The sequence below is a fragment of the Lepisosteus oculatus genome, chromosome 6, assembly GCF_040954835.1.
Source record: "Lepisosteus oculatus isolate fLepOcu1 chromosome 6, fLepOcu1.hap2, whole genome shotgun sequence".
Classification (NCBI taxonomy): Eukaryota; Metazoa; Chordata; class Actinopteri; order Semionotiformes; family Lepisosteidae; genus Lepisosteus; species Lepisosteus oculatus.
The window spans coordinates 49,252,837-49,276,331 of record NC_090701.1 but is presented as its reverse complement, the minus strand read 5'-3'; the positions used below and the strand labels follow the sequence as shown (position 1 = coordinate 49,276,331).

General features: G+C 35.0%; 1 protein-coding gene across 3 annotated transcripts; it reads left to right on the top strand.

The window, feature by feature from the left end:
- Positions 1 to 214: 214 nt before the first annotated feature.
- On the top strand, positions 215 to 18,978 carry plag1 (pleiomorphic adenoma gene 1). 3 transcript variants are annotated; one of them, XM_015353728.2, is made up of 5 exons: positions 215 to 343; positions 8,570 to 8,667; positions 9,159 to 9,354; positions 9,451 to 9,520; positions 10,075 to 18,978. In XM_015353728.2, exons 3-5 carry the CDS (start codon positions 9,273 to 9,275, stop codon positions 11,342 to 11,344), a joined length of 1,422 nt encoding a protein of 473 aa, XP_015209214.2. In that variant the 5' UTR covers positions 215 to 343; positions 8,570 to 8,667; positions 9,159 to 9,272; the 3' UTR covers positions 11,345 to 18,978. The 3 variants fall into 3 exon arrangements, with proteins under 3 accessions (XP_015209214.2, XP_006633979.2, XP_015209213.2); XM_006633916.3 differs by having other exon boundaries at positions 9,159 to 9,520; XM_015353727.2 differs by having other exon boundaries at positions 8,570 to 8,685; positions 9,159 to 9,520.
- The last annotated feature ends 4,517 nt before the right edge of the window (positions 18,979 to 23,495 follow it).

The following is a 23,495-nucleotide window of genomic DNA, read 5'->3' as shown; positions in this document are numbered from 1 at the left end:
GCCAATGATCGCAGCGAGGCTCAAGTTTGATTGACATGCCCGAGGACGAGTCAGAAGCCAGTGTCGCCGCAACCGTGCCCGCTGTAAATGGCGAAAGTGAAGACTGACAGCACTGTGAGCGAATCAGAAAGGCGTGGTGGGTGGAGCTACGGGTGGGCGTGGTCTAGAGCCCACGCTAGGTTGCACCGCAGCGCATACACAATGGCTGCTGGAAAGAGGGGAAAGCAAACAATTTTCAGGCCCGCCGCGTCCAGCAAAAAATATGAGAAAAAAATTATTAAAAATTCGGAAAATACTTCAAAGTTAAGAAAAAGACCGTAGAAAGGATGTTAAGGCTCCCGCGGTGAGTTTGAAGCAATTTTAGTAAATTGTTATCTCCATCTTGAATTAAAATATCAGGGTTATTTAAATTATGGTAGAGGGGTGAGCAAGGGGGGAAAAAGTTTGTGTTAATCAGCCCCCTGTTTGGGACCTCAGAGAAAGGCAAAGGAAGATCTGAAAAATAAGGAAAAAATGTAAAAAAATATCTAATTAATTGGTGTCATGTCAGGTTACTCAAAAATATAAATCAAGCATCAAGGAAAATTGGTGGAGCAGGAAAAAAAGTTGCAAAAAGTTTTGGGAAGTTAGTTAAATACAATACTTTTCCTTAATATAATCACTGCAGTGCTGGGAAGGGGTCCGGTGGAGAATGCAAACCAAATTATCGGGAAAAATATTTAAAAATGCACGCTGCGTGCATAGCGTTTCAATTTTGACATGTTATGTGTGGTGAACCGAACGAGTATGCAATACTCTATCGATTGAAGCAAGTTGGTATTTTCTTAAGTTTAGCCAAGATCTTTGGTTTCTGTGTTTTAATTTAAATAAAGCGTCTAGATCAAGTAAAAAAAATCATTTTGTGTGGTGAAAGTTGCACATGAGCAATATTTTGAGACTAGTAATGTTAACAGCAGAGTGAAATAGATTAAGAACGAATAAGAGAAGTTGATTGTCAATATCCTAAACAACCAAAATGGAGGCAGACCTGAGGGGAAACTAATTAGGCTAAACATTTGCCTTGAAAGGTGTACGTTTTAAATCTTATTCTGTCACGAAGTATCCCCTGGAACAATACTTCCACACAGCAAGAAAAATCTAGCGGTGTTTTTCAAGTTACTGACGTTTATGCCTCCCTCATCCATACTCTGATTCTTTAATTGCTTGGTTTATCATCTTGAGAAAAAAAGCCCAATTAAATAAGCTGCTTCAAAAGCATTTTTCTAATGCCCTGCGTGATGTAATGTTTTATTTTTATCGGTTTCCTAACACTGGTCGAAGTGTTCGTGTCCCGGTGCTTGGTAGAGAAGCTTGCAGGTTCTCAAGGTTGTGTTGCTGCATTTTTAGGTTTTAAGAAAGGATCCGAGATCACTGTGGGGTCGATGTAACATCATGTATATGTACGTTGATTTGGTAGATAAAAGGGTTTAAATGCTAGGTTTCTGTGGTTTGAATTAACATGCATTGTACTACACAACGCGCCCAGTTGCACGCGTTTTGGAGCCACGCTTCCTACAACCAGTATGCGTACAATCTGTGCTTAAGCTTGTACTTGCATTTTATGTCTTTTGGTGCAATTAATTTTCCGTAAGGTGCCAAAAATATTAAGATCTATGGTTTTGTTTTCAATACTTTGAAGTGTGGTGATGTTCATTTCACGTGGGAACGAGCAGAGTTTGGCATCTTAAAGAGACAGCAGCCTCTGAGGGCTACCCTGCACTACTCGGGCCACTTTTAGTTGATCAAGGCTTAATTGTAATTTATTTTAAATGGGAACCTAGAAACGTCTCCGCATTTCCACAGCTACAGAGAATTTTCGGGATGTCCCCAAAACGTTTTAATCTGGAAATAGGCTGAATCGATTTTAAAAATGTGAGTAAGGTTCTTTAAAACGAGTTTGAGAATGACACATACCATCATCTTAATCTGAGGCCTGTTTTTTGCTTTAACATTTATGCTTTCAGACGGTGTAAAGTATTGGTTATGTGTTTGCTCAATCTTTTCGGTATCGTTTACATATTTCTTCCTTTTTTTTGTTAAAAGCTAATAGGTGTTTTTTGAAAGAATAAAAGGCATGTCAAAATCCAATACAAAACAGAGGATACACATTTGTTTAATATTTTAACATTTTCATAAGTTTCATTTCTTGTCAATATTGTTTTTCACTTAACTGTAGTTAGTTTTTCTTCTAGAATCACAAAGTTTGAAAACATTTAAAAATGTTGACAATCCCTATTGCCCTTATCCACTGTTTTTTTATTATGACTGAGATAAGAATGATCAATTTTGCAAGCCCTGTAAAAGCTATTTTCATATTTTAATAAGGTTCCATTGATCTACAAATTTCTTTACATTTTTCAACAGTAAGAAATACGTTTTAAAATTGTGCATAGTTAATTTTTGAGAAATAGCATGTTAATCTATTTGTAGTGTGAAATTTAAGAACTGAAGAATAAAATACTGTTTTTTTCACAGACATTTAACTCCAAATTAATTTCCCGTTTGTGTTGCGTTTTCCATCTCTGTGATATGTTTATATGAAATATTCAAAGGAGTTTGTTGGTCTAGTGGAAATAAGTTTGTTAGAGAGTGAATCAAATATTGGTTAAAGGAAATTGTTCAATAAAGGTACAGACTTTGTTATACAGATTTTGCATTTATAAACACATTTGCTTAGTTTTGCTTTTCCCAAAATATATTCATTTTTTAGATTGGAGATCTAATTAAGTTTGATGTTCCTTAATTCACTTGTTGAAAATGTCAGAAAAGCTTTTTTTCCCAAGTTTATATAATCTGAAATCACTTTTTTTCCACAGCAGATGGAAATTTGCCTCAATTTGTTATACATTTGTTTTACAAAGATGTTTAAAACAAAACATTAGGGAAACAGATCACCTTTGAAAGAAATGTTAGATACACCAAAATCTAATTCTAATACTTTTGCTTATTCTTTTACTCTAAAACATTTTTTTGTGCTACAGAAGAACCTAACATTTTCTTGTGTATTCTAATTTTCTGAATAAAAAAAGTGAACTGTGTTCTTTCAAAACATAATACAAGTTCTGTCTTATTAATATTCTTCTGAATGTTAAAATTCCTACTTTTTTTATTAAATTTAAAATTGTAGTCATTAACATTTTTAATTATGGAAAAAAATTGTGTGTTAAATGTGCTACTTAAAGCAGGTTTACATTAAGATCTTTGTGTTTTCTTCTTGGTCATATAAAATGTGCGACTGTTTTGTTCAGGGATGTAACTTCTTGAGACAGCAGATTCTCATGTGTTGTCTAGTTTTCAAATTCTTTTTTTATAAAAGCTTTCATTCTTCAACGCAACTAATAGACCTGTTTGTCGATACAGAAATTGTCTGGATAAAATACTCTCAACATAAATTGTGAATCCCGGCTCAGAATTAGTTCTGCATTTCACTGTCAGGATAGTATTTTACAGATAACTGTACATTAATGTTAATAACACCATTGCCATTTCTTACTGTAGTCCTGTAGAGGTAGTCCTAGTTAATTAATTCTGTGTTTTTTAAAATGTAATGTTTTCATTTAAAGTAACTGGTTGCATTATGAGTCTTGTTAACTTAATAACAAGTGACGAATCCCCCTTGTATTTTTTTTAAGTACCTTATCTGCTTTATTACAGATTACAAATAGAAGGTATTAATTTTAATTGCTTAGATACATTATTTAGCTTGGGACATTTCATTAACGCCTGTAGTATCTTTACATGGTGAAGAAGAATGCATTTTAGAAATATTTCAAAAAGGAGCAACAATTAATTTCTCTTGAAAGATTTACATTTTAATACCTCAGGTGATAGTAATGTAAGATTTCAGAGGACCTAAAATATACAGTCTTGCTTAATAGTCCCAAAAGAATAGGAACATTTATCAGAAAATTATTTGAGTAAACTGCTTCAACACATTTCTGTTCAGACACATGATGAATTGTTTAGAATATGTTTCTCTCTGGGGCAATATTTTATTGCCGTCTTCAGAAATGTAACCAAAATATTCCTAATTAAATCTAACCTTTTAAAGCAAGTTTGCTACATGGCCAGTAGTGATAACTTTGACAGTTGTCAGCTATGCCTAGTTGATAATTAAAAACTGCATGTTTCAAGAAAACACCTCACCTAAACGCCTTTCTTGAAGTCATGTATAGGCTGCACATCGGGATTAGACGTTGAAGTACGATGAGGCTGATTTTTTTTTTATCGTTGTTTTAGTAGCAGGTGAGCATTCCTCTGCTTAATGTTCTTTTGTGCCCTCAAAAGCCCTCACTCTGCTCAATTAATTTGACTTGTACAGAGCAAAACACTGGGTTTGTTTTCTTTCTGTTTCTAACCCACAAATATTTGAAATTATTTTTTACCACTTTTGAACTCTTCTTTTATGGGAGATGTTATTTGTTGTGTCATTTCATATTCTAGCCACAAACCATCCTCAATACAATTACCGTAAACGGTTGTTGGAAACTTCTTCTCATTTGGTTGAAGAATGGACTGTTTAGAATAAGGGAATTGGTTAAACTGGGATGGAATGAGAAATGTCACAAGCTCAGTCATGTTTCAGGCCGACTTGCTAAATTTCTCTAAGAGGTTATGATAAATGATAGGTAGTTTTGCCAGAGTGACTGGACTTCAGAGACATCTATGTTGAAGCTGGGTTTGATCCCTACTTTTACATTTAAAGAAGCTAAAGACCACAGAGTTTAGAGCATGGGTTACAGGCATCTTAAGTCTCAGCTGAAATGTCCCAACACAGTTTAATTTGTTTCTGTAGCACCTTTGTAGTTGAATGGTACGTTTTTGTTTCTATAATGTTAGACTTCATGGTTTTTCCGTTGTAAATTATATGTAGAAATCCTGAAATATTAGCCTAATTCAATATTCAAGTCTGTCTCCTTCATACATTGGGATAAAGTCTTGTAAACACATTTAAAAGAAATATATTAACCATTTTCAGAATGCTACTCGAAGCTCTGATAATATTTTTATACAATAACTCAAGAAATATTTGTTGGTTTTCAGTAAAAAGCTCTTTGATTTATACTAACACCGATGTTATTTGGTTGTTGATGTTGCAGGGGCACATAAATAACTAGTTTATATTTATTAAATATAAAAATTGTAGACTGTTTAGACATGCCTACTACTAAGGAATAGAGCTTATTTTAAAAATATTATCAGTAAATTTGTGGTTTAGTTATTTGAATGTTTTATCATTTAAAAATGATTCTGCAACAATTCTTAATTTTATAATCAGTTTCAAAAGACATGCAATCTATTGTTTTCTCACTTAGCTTCTCCAATACACATTTTATGAATTGGTACTTATAGGCAACAACAAAAAACACCAAAATCTAATATTATGCTGATTTGCAAGACTCTGTTGTCATGATCAAAAGTAAATTGTTAATCTTGAAATATTACATTTGTTAGTGCTTTTTTCAGATTTTGTTCTAGTAAGTTAATAAAAAAAATTACACATTGTTACAAAAAACTTCTTTGAGACATTTATTTAAATGCAAATATGTAGGTTTTAACAGTTTGTGTAATATTACATTTGAATGCATTTTGGAGAATTTTAAATCGGTCTTAATTTGATAGATTAAATTAATCTTTAGGCATTCAATCTGAATTTAAATTTAATTTAAGCATTCATTTATTGTTGCTCTGTTAGAATAGTATTTGGGGAAAAAAATCCCAAAAGCAATCTGAAATTCCAAGTTTTTTATAAAGGTTTGAAGAATCTGGTCCAAGTTAATAGTGAAGTAACACCTCAAAACTGCTACTCAAAGAACTCTCAAGCTAACTGTATCAATCTGTTATTAATTATATTGCATTCATGTACAAAAAAATACTAATTAATGCACGATCGATTTAAGGAAACTTAGATTTGAAAATAAGAATGAATAGTGGGGAAAATGTGGAGATCCTTTTTTTTTCCATTTTAATTATGTGGCCACATTAACAGTACTTTGAGTCCAATGGTACCGATTTCATAGTGAAGTAGATTGGGTGCAGCTTTTGTGATAGGATGAGATTTGATTTTTTTTTGTCCTTCTTTCTCCCAGTTGCATGTCCATATATGGACATGCTAAAAGTCCCCAGTTGTGTTGCTTTTAAGTAAAATGAAAGAATGCATTTTTGAATAAGCTTAACATTTCTTTTTTGGCTTTTTGCGAGATCCAGCAGTTGGCATGGCGTACACAACTGTGTTGTGTATTATCAGAAGCATGAAAAGTTCAGCATTTATGTTAAGATGATAGAGAGAATGGGAGGCACCTCTTAACACTAAATGTTGTGGGAGTCAGGAACAATGTCACTCAGTCTCTCTGCAGAAACTAACATCCTGGGATAATTAAAGAAATGGCTGAATAATTTCCTTGGGTTATTTAGCTACTACCATTTAACTGCAAAACATATGTCGTTGAGTTGCCCGTTATTTTTCATGTTTCTGTACATATTTGTCTGGTTTTGCACAGTCAGTGTTAGATCATGACCCCAGGTTTGTAATACTTTCTGTGAATACCTTACTGAGATTGGTGTAAATCATAAACTATTAATAATAAACTAATAAGCTACCAATTTGTTACATCTTTAAATAGCTACTAATTTATAATGCATCTAAATAAATCATATTATTATTTAATGGAAGTTGTCTTGGATAAGAGGTTAATAATACAGTTGAGTTATTCATGTTTAATAGGAAAATAATCCAGTTTGGAATTTGATTCTTTAATATCCTGATGTTTGAGCTTTTCAGGAGAGTACATAATTATAGCCACTAGACTAAATTGATTACAATTTCTGAAAAATATTTCTTTTTTCTAAATAGCACTTGATTTTATGTAATATATTGATTAGGCTACACTTCTAAGTAGAAACTTTGTATAATTTTATTTCAGTTATAAAGACATCACATCTTCTGAAGTTACTGATTGTCTCAGCTGAAAAAAACAAATTTATTCTTAATTAATCTTGTAAAAGTTTGCAAGTATATAGCAAATTTGTTATATTCTTAGTATTGTGTAACTCTGCTTTGTAAGCAGTGAACATTTAAAACCATGAAAATAGATCACCCTTGAAAGAACTTAGATCCCCAAAGATCTAATTCTGATACCTTTGTCCAATTCTTTCTGTATCTGTGTTTGCTTGTCGAGTAATCCTTCCTCTTCTGGACTTTGGTTGTCCATAAAATATTTTTAACGTTATATTTTTACATTACCAAATTATTGGTAAGACAAATTAATTTCCTATTTTAAAAAATTAAAATACTAATTGAACTACAGTTTTCTTAAAAGGTGAAGGGGTACTGTATGCTGGTTTCATGCAGGGAAAACTATTCTGTGAAATTTTAAAGTGAATAAAGAGATGTATATTCTGCCAGTCCCTCTAATTTATGGCATTTTAAGGCATTCTTTGACAAGTGTGGTATTAACCCCATTAATTATGCTAGCTAACTTTTGGATAACCTGTTTTTGCCACCCTGATTTAAAGAAACAATTTCTAACTTCTAATTCCTTATTTATTTGGCTGATTGCTTTATACAAATCCCATCACATTTGCTGTTATTCCTACAGTGAAGTATCTTCACTCAAGGATATAAGAGCTGTGTCTCGCCTATGATGTGAACTCAAGTGCTTTCTGTTACCCTGATGTTCTGTGTTGTGGAGCAACAGGTGTGCAGTGACAGTAGCTCATCACTCATGTGGGTACTGCTCTTCAGCAGTGGGTCGAGTGGTTCCCTTTGTATGTGCAAAGGTCTTTGGGAGTCATTGGTATAGACAGCTTTTTAGAAAAATAAGTTATATTGAGTGCCTTACAAGTTAAAAAGCCCCATTCTTGACCGTGAAAGGCTTGTATTCTAGTTCCCAGTGGTGTATCAGCTGAGTACATAGGGGTGTGCACTATTGTGGAATGTGTAAATATTGCTGGAAAATAACATTTTAAGAAACCTAAATGTTACTTATTGCCATTTCTTCTTCCCCCATACACATACACATACACAAAAAAAAACCGAACTCTAATTTTTTTGTCTCCGCCAATTAGAATTTGAGTCTTAGGTCCATCAAATTTGAAATTAGTCTTTTCAACTAGTGTTGAAAAGATTCAAAGTAAAAGCATGGACCTCTGAATAACTATTTGCATTGTTAGAGGGTGAAAAACGTTTTTCCACATTGTAATATATACAATATAAGTGTTAAATATTGGAAGATACTGTCCCACCCCATTCCCAGTATATTTTAACAGTTTCATTGGCTTTTGACTCTATGAAGGATGCTATCTTTCAGACAGGATACAGAAAATTTACATTGACCATGAAAGTACTGAGAAACCTGCCATAGTTTACATTATGTGCAAATTTCTGCTTTTTTAATGTTAAAATGCCTTCAACAGTATGAATGTAATGGACTATATAGCATTAGAAACATCTGTACAAAAACCACTTAAACTGAATTGACTTGAAGCAGTATTTACTGAAGTCATTAACAATTGTTATTTTTTTTCCTAGATTCACAGACATGGGAAGTGTTACTTTCTGGTCATCATCAAGAATATTTAGGTGAACCGGTTAACACAACACAGAAGAGTGCATTGTTCTGCCATCAGGTGTGCCTTAAACAAATGGTACTATGAATGCAAAAATGTTTGATCATTATTTTTAGTACTGCATTAGTGGTGTATCTCTTAAAATAGGAGAAGCTGAAGAGTACCGATTGTCAGGGTTAAGAAATGACATTGACAGGACCATTAAATTATTTCAAAACCCTTCGTTTTATTTTTTTCCCCATGGATAAAGTGGTTTGGGGGAAACGCTGGAAGAGTGGTTTGTGTTATATTTCATGCTTCCAGCTTCATCTAAAATGAGACCCGGATGCTTTTATGGAAATAGAATGCCCATTTCAAAGTTGAATGTTAACCTGCCATTACTAGTCCCCATCTTGTTTTAACTTTTACAGAACTTGTTCATATTATTTTTCCGTAAAGTAGTATTTAAATCGCCTTGTTCCTGCACCCTCTTTGATTTGTATTTTTAATATTGAAGTAAGCTTTTGTTGGTCTAGTTTCATTTCTAATGCTTATTTGTCTTTTTCTTTCAGGCCCCCAGTGCTTGCTGTGTTGACCACATGAAACTGGAGAATTGTTCCAGAGCAGAACGATTGTTTGTTGGGCATTGCTTAGCTGTCCAACGTAAAGGCCTGCCTTAGGCTGCGATGGCCACAGTAATACCTGGGGATTTAGCAGAAGTTAAGGATACCCAGAAGGTCCCGTCATCCACGGGGAAACGGAAGCGAGGTGAAAGCAAGCCCAGGAAAAACTTTCCGTGCCAGCTGTGTGATAAGGCCTTTAACAGTGTCGAGAAACTGAAGGTGCATTCTTATTCTCACACAGGAGAAAGACCATACCAGTGCTCACACCAAGACTGCACCAAGGCCTTTGTTTCTAAGTACAAGCTGCTAAGGTACTGCGTTCTCTTTGAAGCTCTGCTTCAGTAACTAGTGCTTGATAGGCATACTGTATGTACCACAGATTAGCCATAATTTTGTATATGGTGAGAAGGGTGCATTTTAATTATGGGCAGAATTCTATGAGTTGTTTTTCTCCCAGATACAATATTTAGCAACCTAAGACCTACCTCTTCGTGATACATTAGTCGATTTTCTAATGTTGAAACAATTAACAGTTGAAAGAGCAGAAGTATTGTGTTCATTAAAAAGTACTGTATAGAGTTTTGATGTAGGTATGTTCTTTGTCTTGGAATTTTTTTAGTTAATTTTTAAATCATAGTTTTACACTTGATATTAGTGCAGCTGTTGCTTAAGTTTATCAACTGGTACTTTTAAGTGGTTTCTATCTTAAAGACTAGTTAACTACATAGGTTTTCTTTCTAGCTGACTCGCAGAAAGCATGGATGTCTATTTCCACTTAAATGCACACTGCATATATATATTTTTTAAACAATAAATGAATAATTGCTCGAATATAACTGCTTACAGAATATATCTGTGTTTAAAGGCATATGGCTACTCATTCTCCTGAGAAAACCCACAAGTGTAATTATTGTGAGAAAATGTTTCACCGCAAGGATCACCTAAAGAATCACCTTCATACGCATGATCCAAACAAAGAGGCGTTTAAGTGTGAAGAGTGTGGCAAGAATTACAATACAAAGCTTGGCTTCAAGCGTCATTTGGCCTTACATGCTGCAAACAACGGTGACCTCACTTGCAAGGTCTGTTTGCAGACGTTTTCGAGCACAGGAGTGTTACTGGAGCATCTGAAGAGCCACGCTGGGAAATCTTCAGGTGGGACCAAAGAGAAGAAGCACCAGTGTGAACACTGTGACCGCCGTTTTTATACCCGCAAGGACGTTCGCAGGCACATGGTGGTGCACACCAGGAGGAAGGACTTTCTCTGCCAGTACTGTGCCCAGCGGTTCGGCCGGAAGGACCACCTAACCCGCCACATGAAGAAAAGCCACACGCAGGAACTACTAAAGGTAAAAACGGAGCCGATGGACCTTTTAGACCCCTTCACTTGTAACATCACTGTGCCGATCAAAGACGAGCTCCACTCAATGATGTCGATATCTTCCAGTGAACTTGCCTCCAAGCCGTTTGCCAACACGTTGCAGTTGAATATCTACAACACTCAGATCCAGTCCATGCAGAACAGCGGCCCGCCGCACCAAATGGTCTCGACGAGCCTGCCGTTGGGAATGACGTGCCCCCTTGACATGGAGTCTGCTGTCCATCCTTCCCACCAGTTCTCTTTAAAATACCAGCTTGGTTCTACCTCATATGCCATTTCTATGCCAGAAAAAGAACAGCCATTAAAGGGAGAAATAGAAAGTTATCTGATGGAATTACAAAGCAATATGCCCTCTTCATCGCAGGATACTCAAGGCTCTGGTCCTAAATTAGACTTAGAGTCCCAGGTTGGGGCGCTGGATGAAACATCTGATGTTTCTCTGACAAAAATCTCTGGCTCCGCCTCTGCAAGTGAACCTCTTAACTCCTCTTCCTTAGACTTCTCTCAACTCTTTAACTTCCTGCCTTTAAATGGCCCTCCATATAACCAGTCTATTTCTGTGGGAGGCCTAGGGATCAATTACACTCAAGAGGAAGCTCTTTCTTTGTCCCAGCTGCCTTCACAGTCCCAGGAGTCTCAGGACCCTGGGAGTGGTGTGGGCATCGGCCCACTTCATGGGCTGTCTTCATCCAACTTTACATCCAACTTAAGCACAGCTACCACCCTGCCTCGATTTCACCAAGCCTTTCAGTAACCCCTTGAGGCCCTTTGCCAGACAAAAAGCTATTTTATCAGCCAAACGCATTTAATAAATGTTATATATATTTTTAAGCCAGTAAGAAATTTTAAAATGTTCGTTTAAAATATTTTTTCTTAATCTTTTTTTTTTTAAATGGAAATGCGCTTTGGCTGAAAGGTACAATGCATAGATTGTTTTACATTATCCTAAGAAAGTCTGCCTTTAAACTGGCAGGTCAATACCCTTTTGAAAGGCTTTAATGACGAAAAGCCACCACTACCTGTTACTTAAGAGGGAGATGCCTTTTCAAGGTAGATCTCGGCCGGTAAAATACATGGATTTGTAATTAACTTTGGATTTGGAGAGGTTTCCGATAAAAATGAATGCCCCCACAAATACGATTGCCGTGAAAAGATTGCTACAGGTATCAGCCTCCCTGCTTTTCAGTAGCTTTGCGCTAGAGAAAGTTAATTTTATTTAGTTCTCGCTATTTTCTGATATAGCACTTTGAACTTTGTGTGGCCTAAATGCACTTCACTTTTTGCAGTTTTAGAGCTTATTATATCTTCTGAATGTTAGAGGTTAGTTGTATGAAAGTGTAACTTTTAAGCCCTGTGTGACATTTTAAAATCTATTTGGTAAGCCTCTTCAAAACCAAAGCAAAAATGTATATGTATTATAACCAAGTAGAATGTTCTGCTTTGTTTTTGATTCATTGTTATATATGATGCTGCTCAATTTCCTCAGACACTTACATTTTGAAATATGATAGCTTAGTAGAAACAATATGATTGCTGTGCTTTTACATTTCAATATAGAGCTATACAGAGACTAGACATTAAGTAGACGTATAAGCTTAGAAGGAGATCCTGCTTGTTCTGGAGCATACTCATACTGTTAAAATGAGTACGAGAAGTTTATCCTTTATGGTGTCATTCATCAAACTATGCAAGGCGGCAAAGTGCTTGCCTTCTGTGTGGACAAGATCAGCAAATCTGACGTCCTTTTGCAGTCTTTACCTGACGGATAAATTACAAGAGGTAGTCAGAGTCAATGAAAGCTTCCATCTTTTTAGGCTGTTTTCTGTGGGGTCACTGCCCAGGCTGTGGCAGAGTGGCGATGTCCCAGCACTGTTTGGTGAAGGTTCATTTTGAGCCATTTGGTGGAGATGGTTGCCAGTCTGTGAAGAAGCTGTGTAAACTTCAGCGTTTATCCCTAGTGGGATGGATTTTCCGGGGCTTATCTAAAAAGAGAGCAGTGTTTTTGTGGAAGGCGGTTCCCCTAATAGCTCACACTTTTGTGGAGCCAGTCCCTGAAGACAGACCCTATTGGGGATAATTGTGGCTTTCATTAACTGCTTCCCAGAAAATACCCCAGTACGCCTTCTTTCGGACAGGGCCGGAAACAGACCGCATAGCATTGCTTATCTAGTCTGAGCAACGTTGAAGCATGTTGCTACCTTGTGTAAGATAGGTGGCAGAGGGCAGTGCCACACCGTTAACCTCTACTCGCGCTTTGCCAGTGTGTAGTTCCAGGATAAACAAGGGTTCATTCCTCAAGAGATCACTTAATAACGTCTCTCCTCTCATGCAGAGAGAGGTTTATTTTTTTATTAAGTTGGAAAAGTTATAAAATGTATACAGAAATGCTGATCCCACTATTAACATTTGGGAGAATGTGCAGAAGGTTGCAAAACTGTGGTTTGGCCTACCTGCAGTCACTTAGTTTGTGCATGTATGTGTCTGTGTGGGGTGTTTGTGCTTAACCATACACATAAACAGTGGGGGGAAAAAAGAGTCCCTTTTTTAATTGTTCAACCTGTATTCAGCTAGATATTAATATGTGGGTAGTGTCATCACTACATTCGGACATAGGCAGCACTGCGTACACAGTCATTTGACTGCCTGCTGAATGTTGTTCCATACCCAGGTAGGGTCCACAAGCACTAGTGAGGCGTCATAGGAGAATTGCACGTGTGTTCCAAAACACAAGCTGATCAACTTGTGAAGGCAGAGCGCAGGAAACTATGAATTCAAAACACACATGCCCATCACTAAAACGGGCAATTGTAAGCACTATTTTTATAGTGTAAATAGTTTATTTATAATGTTTGCTTTTGAAGTTTAGCACTTTTTTCCCCAGATGGTTGACATAAGTCTGAAAAGACCCGTAGGAAGTGAATTTGGTATTTTCCGAATTTGTTTCTTTGACTTACTGTGTCACTCTTATTATTCAATTAAATAAGCAATATAATGACTATTTTTAAATCAGAATATATATTTAAAATGGCATCAGTTGACACTGACATTTTGGTTTCCCTGATGTTCGTCTGTAAATGTAACAAAGTAATAACTAGCGCAAGACAATTTATGGGCCAACATGAAATTATGCATTAAAAATGCAGCTAACAGAATTAATGAAGGATGTTACCTCATCAAGCGTTCAGCTTCTTATTATGTTTTTAAACAGAAAATGATAACAATTTTGATGTTACCAGTTGCATCTGCAGGTTCTCTCCCAGGCTTTGCTCTGAGTTTGTTGTACATCCCTGGCCACTCCTCAGAAAAGGGCCTTTGGGCTGAATGCTTGCCTTTTAAGAGGATTCCTCTGAATAAAGCTCTTTCACTGTGTGTATATCGGAGATCCCAATGACACCCAAACAGTTTTTTAAATTCACTTACATTTCATTTGTATCAATACATGTGCAAAAAGTGATTCACCGTATCTCACAAAAAAGCAAAAGGGGGGAAGAAGCAAAATGATGCCACACATAAATTAGACCACTGCTTGCACCGAGATACCACATAATAGTTTGTCTAGATCTATTGGAACAGTGAAATAAAATAACTGTCAGTTGATGACACTGCCTAAATACTAATATTCTGCACGTCTATGGGTGGTTATTTACAGGTCCCAAAGGAGCCAGCTTTGTACAGATGAGTTAAAATTGCTTTTGGAAAATGGGTTCCATACCATCGTATCTACAGCCAAGCAGTAATTAAAAGATTAAAATATTGTTAAAAGGTTTTGATGGCAGAAATTCAGGAACCATGTTTGCTCTGAATCTGAATTTATTTTTTAAGAATCTCTGAATTAGAATAGGAGAGACACTGTAAGAGGACCATTGCTCACTAATGGGTCTTTATAGGGATTGTACTAATGCAAGTTTCAATTAGTAGGTTTTAGATTGAAAGTTATTAATTCTTCACTGTATTAGTACAGTTCTGCTGTATTTGAGTAAATTGAATTAATCACTTTCCTCAGTAACAGTGATGCCTATTTAGGGAAATATAAACATCCTGCCAATAAAGTCCCGTATATCCATCCATGACCAGAAGTTCAGTTATTCCCCAGTAGTCATGGAAACTCGTCTATCTTGGAAGCACAAGGCACAAGGGATCCAGTCCATCGCAGGGTCCACACAAATGGCAAAAATAAGATAACGTCTACAAATCTATTGAGTATTCTGTTTGGAGACTAGTAGAATCTTATTTTTTCAGGCCTCACAGAAAATCTCTCTAACCAATAAATGGCTTAGTAACTTGGCTGTTTTGTGCTTGTAAGAGACATGATGTTTGACTTCCCTGGTCTTTCTTGTGTGAGACACAGTAAGTGAAGAATGTACAGCAGGTTCTGCCATCAGACTCCTAAAATTGGAATTGGGCAACAATTTCTGTTTAATTCAGTTGGCTCCTGCTGGATCGTGCCAATTTACATGCCAGAAATATCTGGTACTTCAGGCTGCTATAGTGTTGATCATGCTTTGTTTTTTTTATTTGCTCACTCTAAAGTTTGTCTGTGTGTGTCTAGATGTTTGTGATTGTTACCTAGCCAGATAATGGCACCTGGGAGACCCAGTGTTTCTGCTTGCAAAATATATATTTTTTTCTTTTTAAATGTATATAACATAATTTCTTTGCAAGAAACATTGCATTGGTAGGTAAATATATAATCAGTCAATTTTTTGCAGTGATTAAATATGAAAATTGTAATATGAATACAATAATTTGACCATTATGTAAAAGTTCATAGAACATGAGATACCCTAATCTGGATTTGGTACTTTTTAAGCTGTTATAGTGTAGTATTTATCCTGTAATGATCAATATTCTGTATTATCAATGCCATTTGTCAGTGTCTTAGCTTAATATAAAGGGAGGAGGGTTTGCAGGTGATCTGCAAAGAAGGACCTCATACACAACTCTGAACCTCATTCACTTTTAGTGCAGTGGCACAGATCTCACTGTCTGTGCTCTTAGCTTTGCATAAATTTCAGGAAATTGGCAAAAGTAACTTTCTTCTTCCTTTAGGTTTTTCCATGTACAGTACTTTGTTTCTGTTGAACAGATAACAGTAACTTACCACATTCATGTGTATGTGTATACAGGTTTAGTAACATGTACACGCACGTCTGTAGTATGCAGGGTAATTCTTAATTAAAAGAGCACTTGTTGGGATCCCGTTCCTGTAGAGGGAACAATGTAGAAAACATTGATGCTTTTTTTTATTTTGGATGTTTTCATGGACAAACATCTTTCAACATTAAGGATAATATGGCAAGAAAGGGGAGTGTCACTGTAAGGATACTTCTCAGTCATTCTTGAATGACCCTTATGTGTGTAGATTTCTAAACGTTTCATCATCCAGGCAGTATTGTTAATCTAGCACAGCTAAAGGATAACATTACACCATCTATAGCAGGCAGTCAGACTCTCTGCAAGTACAGCTCAACATCCCTAGACTAGTTTCCTCTGAATCTATTACACTTATTCCTTCCTGTTCAGAACTCATGTCCTGATTAAATGTTTCTATGTTGTCCCTGTATAAGGTTTTTTATATGTGTATATAATGAGCCACATCTCTATTTTTAGAAAGGTTTTGATGAATGTTTTTTATTGTATGTTTTTAAAGTGGGTTTTAAATGTGCTATAAGTGTATCTTGTTGAGAGTATGTGGTTTTACAAAAATGCTTGGTAATCCTCTATATAAGGCATATTTAAATTATAGCACTTTCTGAAATCAGATGCCTCATAGGCTTTTAAGAAAAAATAAGATCCTTTATTCTAAATGTTATGTGCCATTAGATTTGGTATATTTAGCTCTTTAGAAAGTTAACATTTGTATATAAAATGCTAAAACTTTTTTTACAGGTACAGGTTTTACAGTGTTTTTACTATCAAAGTGTCATTTTGCTTAACTTGCACAAAACTTCTGTCTCTCTCACTTGAGGCTTTAAAAGTGTATGCTCAAGGTAACCTTTCTCTCCCCATTTAACCAATTGAAAAGTGAAACAATTTAAGTATAAAATTGTTTAATTTTCTCTGTGCATGAGAAAAGTACATGAAAGTGTTTTATAGCAAAATAGAGAACACAACATTTTTAATGAATAAAAATGGCAGGTTAAAATATTCTGATTTTACATTTATGAATATTCAATCCACAGATTCTTCACTTGAAAGTATCAAATATTTGTCATTTTAATTATTTTACAAATTTCAGTTTTCCTTGCTCCTCTGAAGGGTGCAGTTGGGGATAATCGACTTTGGCACATGGATTCCCTGTCATTACTATATTTTACTGCAGCTAACTAATCAATCGGTGATATGCAGCCCCTGGGTGAATTAAGCAATTGAAGATCTGTTCAGTTCTTAGGTTATTGAACAGTTTAAAGTCCTTTAATGGCATGAAATCAGAAGTCAAGTCTACCTCCATCTGTGGGTGAACTTCTGATTATCTCATCATGAAGTGAACTTGGAGAAGCAACATTTGAATTCCAGAATACTAGGACATAATTATAGTGCTTATTGTGTGTCTAGTGTAATGACACCTTCAGATTATTTTCTCTTATTAAATTATTCTCTTTCATTTTACCTTCCTCTCTTCTGTCAGCCTGTCTCTAGAGAAAACTGCCTGAAACTGTTTATTCTTGCTTTGTGTGTTAGTCGTCTGAACTGTTGCCTCAAAGTTCAGGCAGACTCTGTGGGCTGTCAAGAGTCCTCACACCTTTTTAGTAAGATTGTTTTTACTTTTCACTTTCAAATACATTTTTTAATGTAGATGGTAGTGGACAACCCTTAAAAATTAACATTGCTTATCAAAGTCCATGCTGTCTGGAGCAGTATTAAGCAAACAGTTATAGAATTTGGTTTAAGAAATGCAAGTTTGTTTGGTCTATAGGTGCTTTTAATAATGCCATGAAAGATCTGAATAAGTTGTCTAATTAGAAGTTTGACATTTGGGACTATTTTGTCACATTTCATGTGCTTGTTCTCATGTGAGGCTGAAGTTTTGTCATGAGTTAGAATTAGACTCATCAAAACAGTACTTGTGTAAATTGAAAAAGCAGTGATAAAGATTGGTCATATAATACAAAGTGTGAGATGTCAAATGAAGTGCTACACTTTGGTATTTATTAAAATTATGATCAATGCCTGACTTATGAAAAATTCCAGAACTGCTAAGAAAATTCAGAGGTGAAAAAGGTTTATTTTTTGGAAGATTGTGAGTTTCACGAAAGAAAATGAACTCTCTTATTTCATTGTGGAGTTCAACCTATCTGAACACTCCTACTAGATTATACTTAGAAAAAAATTGGGAAATGTATGTGTTCTGCAGTATATAGTTATATAATTATTTACGGTTTTAATCGCAGAGCGTTGTGTATCATGCTTTTTGCAACAATATAGCTTTTTAAAATATTGTGAGCCTCATGTGAGTTACACAGACCTTTAGCAATTCATTAAAACTTTCAGTATAAGCTTCAGTGGTACACGTGAACCATATTGAATGTGTATCTTAGAAACACTCCTGCAATATATTGGTATTGGATCAAGCTGCTAATGTATACTTCAGAATGCTCCTTGTGGTGCTACAGACCTCTTTTTCTTGTTCAGAACTTTATTTTTACAAAATATCAAATTAAGCTGATTGGACAGAGATTGTGCTTAGTTGTATCATATATTTTTGTACTGTGACTTCTTGTAGTCTACTATGGACTTATCTGTAATATCACAATATATCCTTGTACACTTGAGAGGACATCTGTGCATACTGCCCAAGAAGGCTGGGTGTCTGCAAATGGATTCCCTGTTGAAGCCGTTGTCAGGAGGGAATGAGATGGGGATTATTGTGCTAAAGAACTCCTTGAAGAAAATTGAATGAAAGCTTCAAGAAGACCTGATACATGAACATTTCATGGAGTTTGAGAAAACAATTGTGAGATGCAGAGCAATTGATTTAAGAGGGAAACTGCATTCCAGCTGCGTTTTTACTCATCACATTTCAGTAATGCCATCCTGTGATAATGGACTTGTTGCTACTCATGTATATTTTACTTAAATGTATTTTACAAACTACTGTTGTATTTGTACAAATATAGACAAAAGAATTCATATATATTTGTGTATAAGCTGTGTAAAATAGAAATTACATTATAACGCTGCAGCTTTTCATCAACTTCCTAACATTTACATCATCCAAAGAGACAGATTATTTATTGTCTGGCGAATAACATGTTTTGTTTTTGGTTTTTATATAGTATTTTGCTGCTATTAAACAATAGAGCTGCAGATTTTTACAGCCTACAGTGTTCTCACTGTATATACAGTATATGAAATGTTTAAATAAATATACCAGAAGGATTTAGTTAACATGCAGATGTGAAATTGTGCTGTTTGTAGAAAACATTTTTTATGTTTTGTGTACTTGTGCTATTTAATGATCTCCCCCATCAATTACAAATCCATAAAGAGTTTACAGAAGGCTCAGCTACTGTTAGGAGAAATTTAAACTTTTTAATAAATACAAATCAAAATTAAACTTGAACACATGAAAGCAATCATCAACGTAATTAGTTTAAAATTGAGCATCTTTTTTATGTACAAAGCTCATCTCATCAGATGGGAAGTGTTTGATTTTTTTAGAAAAATTAAATTTCTGACATTTCACTGTTATATTTTAAAAAGCTTATAGTTTCTTATTCAAAAACTAGGCTTTCACATAGATGGGAAATTAAATTTAGCTGTTTCGCTGAGAGGAATAATGAGGCCACCAACAAAAAGGAACCCATTTAAACAGTCACTGTTCACTGAATTGCATTCTAAGCACTGTCAGATAAATTGAGAATGTGATTTCTGAGAGGATCACACTATCAACCAACTAATATCTTGCCTTAAAAGGAGAATATTGTAAGTGTACTTTTAATGTGCAATAAATTTTGAAGAATAGATTGCAATACTAAACATGTCAATTTTTATCAGATGTTACCATGAAGTGTATTAAATTAGTATGTTTGGCAACAAGTATAATTTGACTTTTTTCTGCCTCACAGAAGAATTACTTGCTTCACTTAACAGTGTGTTGCTCCTTGAGTTAAGGAAGTCTTAATTACCATTTGGTTTCTAAATTAACAAAAAGCTTAACTTTATTATGTATTAGAATTTCAGTGGTTTCATATTTAACATTTTACAGTAAGTTTAAATTAAGAAAATGATAATGCAAGGTAAATTTGCGTACTTGACAGCACAAAAATGGGGCATTTTGCAAAACAAAACTATTCAGGTTTAATTCACTTTTGTATTACTGATTTAGATAAATGTGTTCTTGTAGCCATGTTTTGAGATATTGGTAAACGATTTGATGTTAAACATTGAACTGACTGTTTTTTTAAGGTTTAGTCTCTTGTAGTTTTGTGCTCTTTTTTTTTTTTCTTGAATGAGGTAGTTAATTGTCAAAGGAAGCATTGAAATGTTAATTCAGGTAAGTTGATCTAGTTGTCTAATGTCTCAGATTTACAATTTCATGCAGATACTGAAAGTAAATTCAGTTAAAATACAACTAGTTTCCTTGCATTCTGAAATTCTAAAATTACAATTTAAAAAAATTAACCAGGTTTAAAAAATAGTATTCCAGTGATGTTGGTGTGGACATTATTTTGCAAAAGGTATTGTTTATTGAACACACCTTTTCAAATCAATTCTCTTCAAGGTTTTGGTTCTCAAACTTTAGAATGTGAATTCATGTAAACATCTTTTGAACAATAGATTAGTGAGTGTCATACATACCTACTACTTTATAAAATTTGTCACTTATTAATAGCAAAAAACTTGCAAAGATAAACCAAATTGCAAACACAAACCTTTGGTCCTTGCAATTTTCTTCAGTTGAGAAATTATCCATTCAACACCATTTTGTTGACTATAGTTTTTGTTTCACAATTATAGCTTGGTGCAGTATTATAGATGGTATAGTGTGCTTCAATATTGATATTAATGAATCTGCGTCAATTACTTTGTTTTTTCTAGTTATTCGAATATCCGTTTATTAACTGGTAATTCTCAGCATGTCCCTTGCAATTTTTTTAGATCTAGACACTTTTATGTTGGGTTCTGCCCTAACTGCAGAATAAATAAAATCTATAACTTGTTGATTCTGATTTATGTAATGTAGAGTTAAAATTGAACCATTCTGAGGAAGAATTAAACAAGTCACAGAAGGGATTTTCAATCACTCAGGTAAACAAATTAATAGCTCTTACATGTGAAAGTATCAAATCATTATTTGTGGTTTCAATTTTTTGTTTTACACCTACTCTGTAAATTAACTGGCTTCAGTTCAAGATCTTAAAAATCATGGCAAATTTATAGAATTTTGTGAGAATTGATTTACTGTTTTTCAAGTTTACAAAAAAAGTTTCCAGATTTATGAAAGTATCCTTGCTTGGAAACCCAGGCTTCTTAAGAGAGAATTTATTTAGCCTATTTTAGTTTCTTATACAGTATGTAATATGTCTTACAAAGTGTGGCAGATATGATGAAGTCTTGATTTCCTCTTCTATTTTAGTTTCTTATACAGTATGTAATATGTCTTACAAAGTGTGGCAGATATGATGAAGTCTTGATTTCCTCTTCCACAGTGGAATCTGGACATCCCCTTGGGTGGATTCGAATTTCCTGTTCTGACATAATCGCAGTTTAAGGACAGCTGAGGACAAGTTCCTTTGCTGAAGAAGAATGTGGCTTTACTTATCCTCACTTCTTTCTCAGTTAATGTTTTATAACCAAAGTGTACATGGTTGTTTTTCATGGGTGTAACTATTGCAGATTTGCAAAGATATTGGCGGTGAAGGTGTTGGGACAACCTGTTACTCTTACTAATTACTGCAAAATTTTCTTGAGCAAACATTTTTCAGATGACAGCATTCATCAATGGCTTTTGTGCCGCTGTGTAGAGGTTGCAAGAAGTTATAGTGCCGTTTTCAAAGCAAAACTTTGAACTGAGCTTTAATTTATGAAAAAGACCACTTTCCGGGGAATATCCATGGAAACGCACATAAGGTGTATCCCCCCATAGTGTTCTGAATCCAATCATGATTTCAATATTTTGCAGTCTTAAGTACAGCTGTAGTTATTTTCTATTACTACCATGGATGGATGTTTAGACATGATCATTGCAAAATACAAAATATTTGCACACATGGCACACTGTTGCTGATAAGATGACCCCCACCTTTCAGTTATTCCAGAAAATGTTTCATACAACAGGTGTCTGTTAATTTAGAATGCAGTCAGGTCAGGTCCTACATCCATTACTGCCATGAAACGAGTGTACTATGGTTTACTATTTACTGTTGGTGTAAACAGCTGAAGACTTTGACATTACTGAGTCAAGACAGACACAATGATCTGGCACCCAAAAGCTGGTTGTCGTGGCTCAAAGATGGTTTGCTTTTAATTACACTACATTAAAAAATGTAATCTGGGAAGAAAACTGAAAACCATGGAGTAAAGGACAGAATTGGGTCACTGTACAGACAATACTTGCAGAAAGGGAAATGACAGATGACTCTAGAAGTACAAAACAGGATGGTTTATAGGGGGGAAAAAAGGTGTGGTGCTATTTTAGTTTTTGACGACAATCAATTTTGTTCAATTATTTTGATTCTTCAGTTCTCATATACAATTACAAAAGAGTTATGGGTAGCCGTTCATGTTTGTCTGTCTGTGGACATGTGTCAGGATATTTTTACCAATATAAATACTGTGGCAAGAGCAATTTAAGCTGAATAAAAGTGTTATTGAATCGAAATAATTTAATCAAGTGTTTTAATTCAGAAATGTTATTGGAAGTCTATATTATAATGTGGACTAATACAGATTTTAATAATACACAAAACAAAATATATTCTAATTATGCATTCACTATTTTTTTCTCATTTGAATTGTACCATTCTCACATCACATGAATTAAGTAATTTAAAAATCACTGAATACCAAAAAACAAAGCTTTTGAATATTAATCCTGGAAATGGTACCCAGGATTTAGACCCTAGATTCAGGAAAGTAAATGCGGATGTTGGGAATGATATGGGCAGACGGTAGAATTTACACAATAGAATAGCAAAGCACAGGGGTTCTGTGAATCAGAAAGGCAAACAATTGTACTATTCAAATGGGGTGTAGAAGCTAAAGGCGATTTAAAACGACCTGTCAAACCGGAAGTCAAAGGAAACTATTGGACTGGGAGTTTGTGGAATCGGTGTGTTACAAAACATGGACATTTTTAATAATGAGCAGCTCGATTCCAAAAGAGTATTTGCTGGAAACTGCTCTTGGAAAAAAAATAAAGCTTCTAACAACTTCTTTTATCATATTGGCCCATTGAGGGTCAAATTGGAAGTAAAGCCCGCAGTCTGTGATGGGGGGGGGGGGGGGAGGGTGGTACTTATTATCACGGATGGAGGTAATTCCATAACAATTAAATTGTAACAGCACAGGCTTGGGAGTCTAGATGCATGTTCTTTTAACACGTGCCTGCAGCGCAGCCAGAAATCACAGCTGATCCCACACTTTAATAGATTGGTTAGGATTTAACATTCCAGCAGAAATGTAAAAAAAAATCCCGACTTGCACCTGATGAAGATGCTGCAGTCTGACTTTAACGCATCTCTAATTGCAGCCAGTAATGGGTCCTGAAGGAAGCCGAACTACTGAGGAAATAGTGTTGAGAAAATTGGTGTGAATACTTTTTTTTTTGCTAATATAGTAATTATATTAATATGTTTTTTATTCATACAAATTAAATGTGTTTGAAGTGTTAATACCCAATTATTGAGTCCTGTTCAATTGGCTTGCATTCTGTCATATACAGCACACAGTACATATTCTGT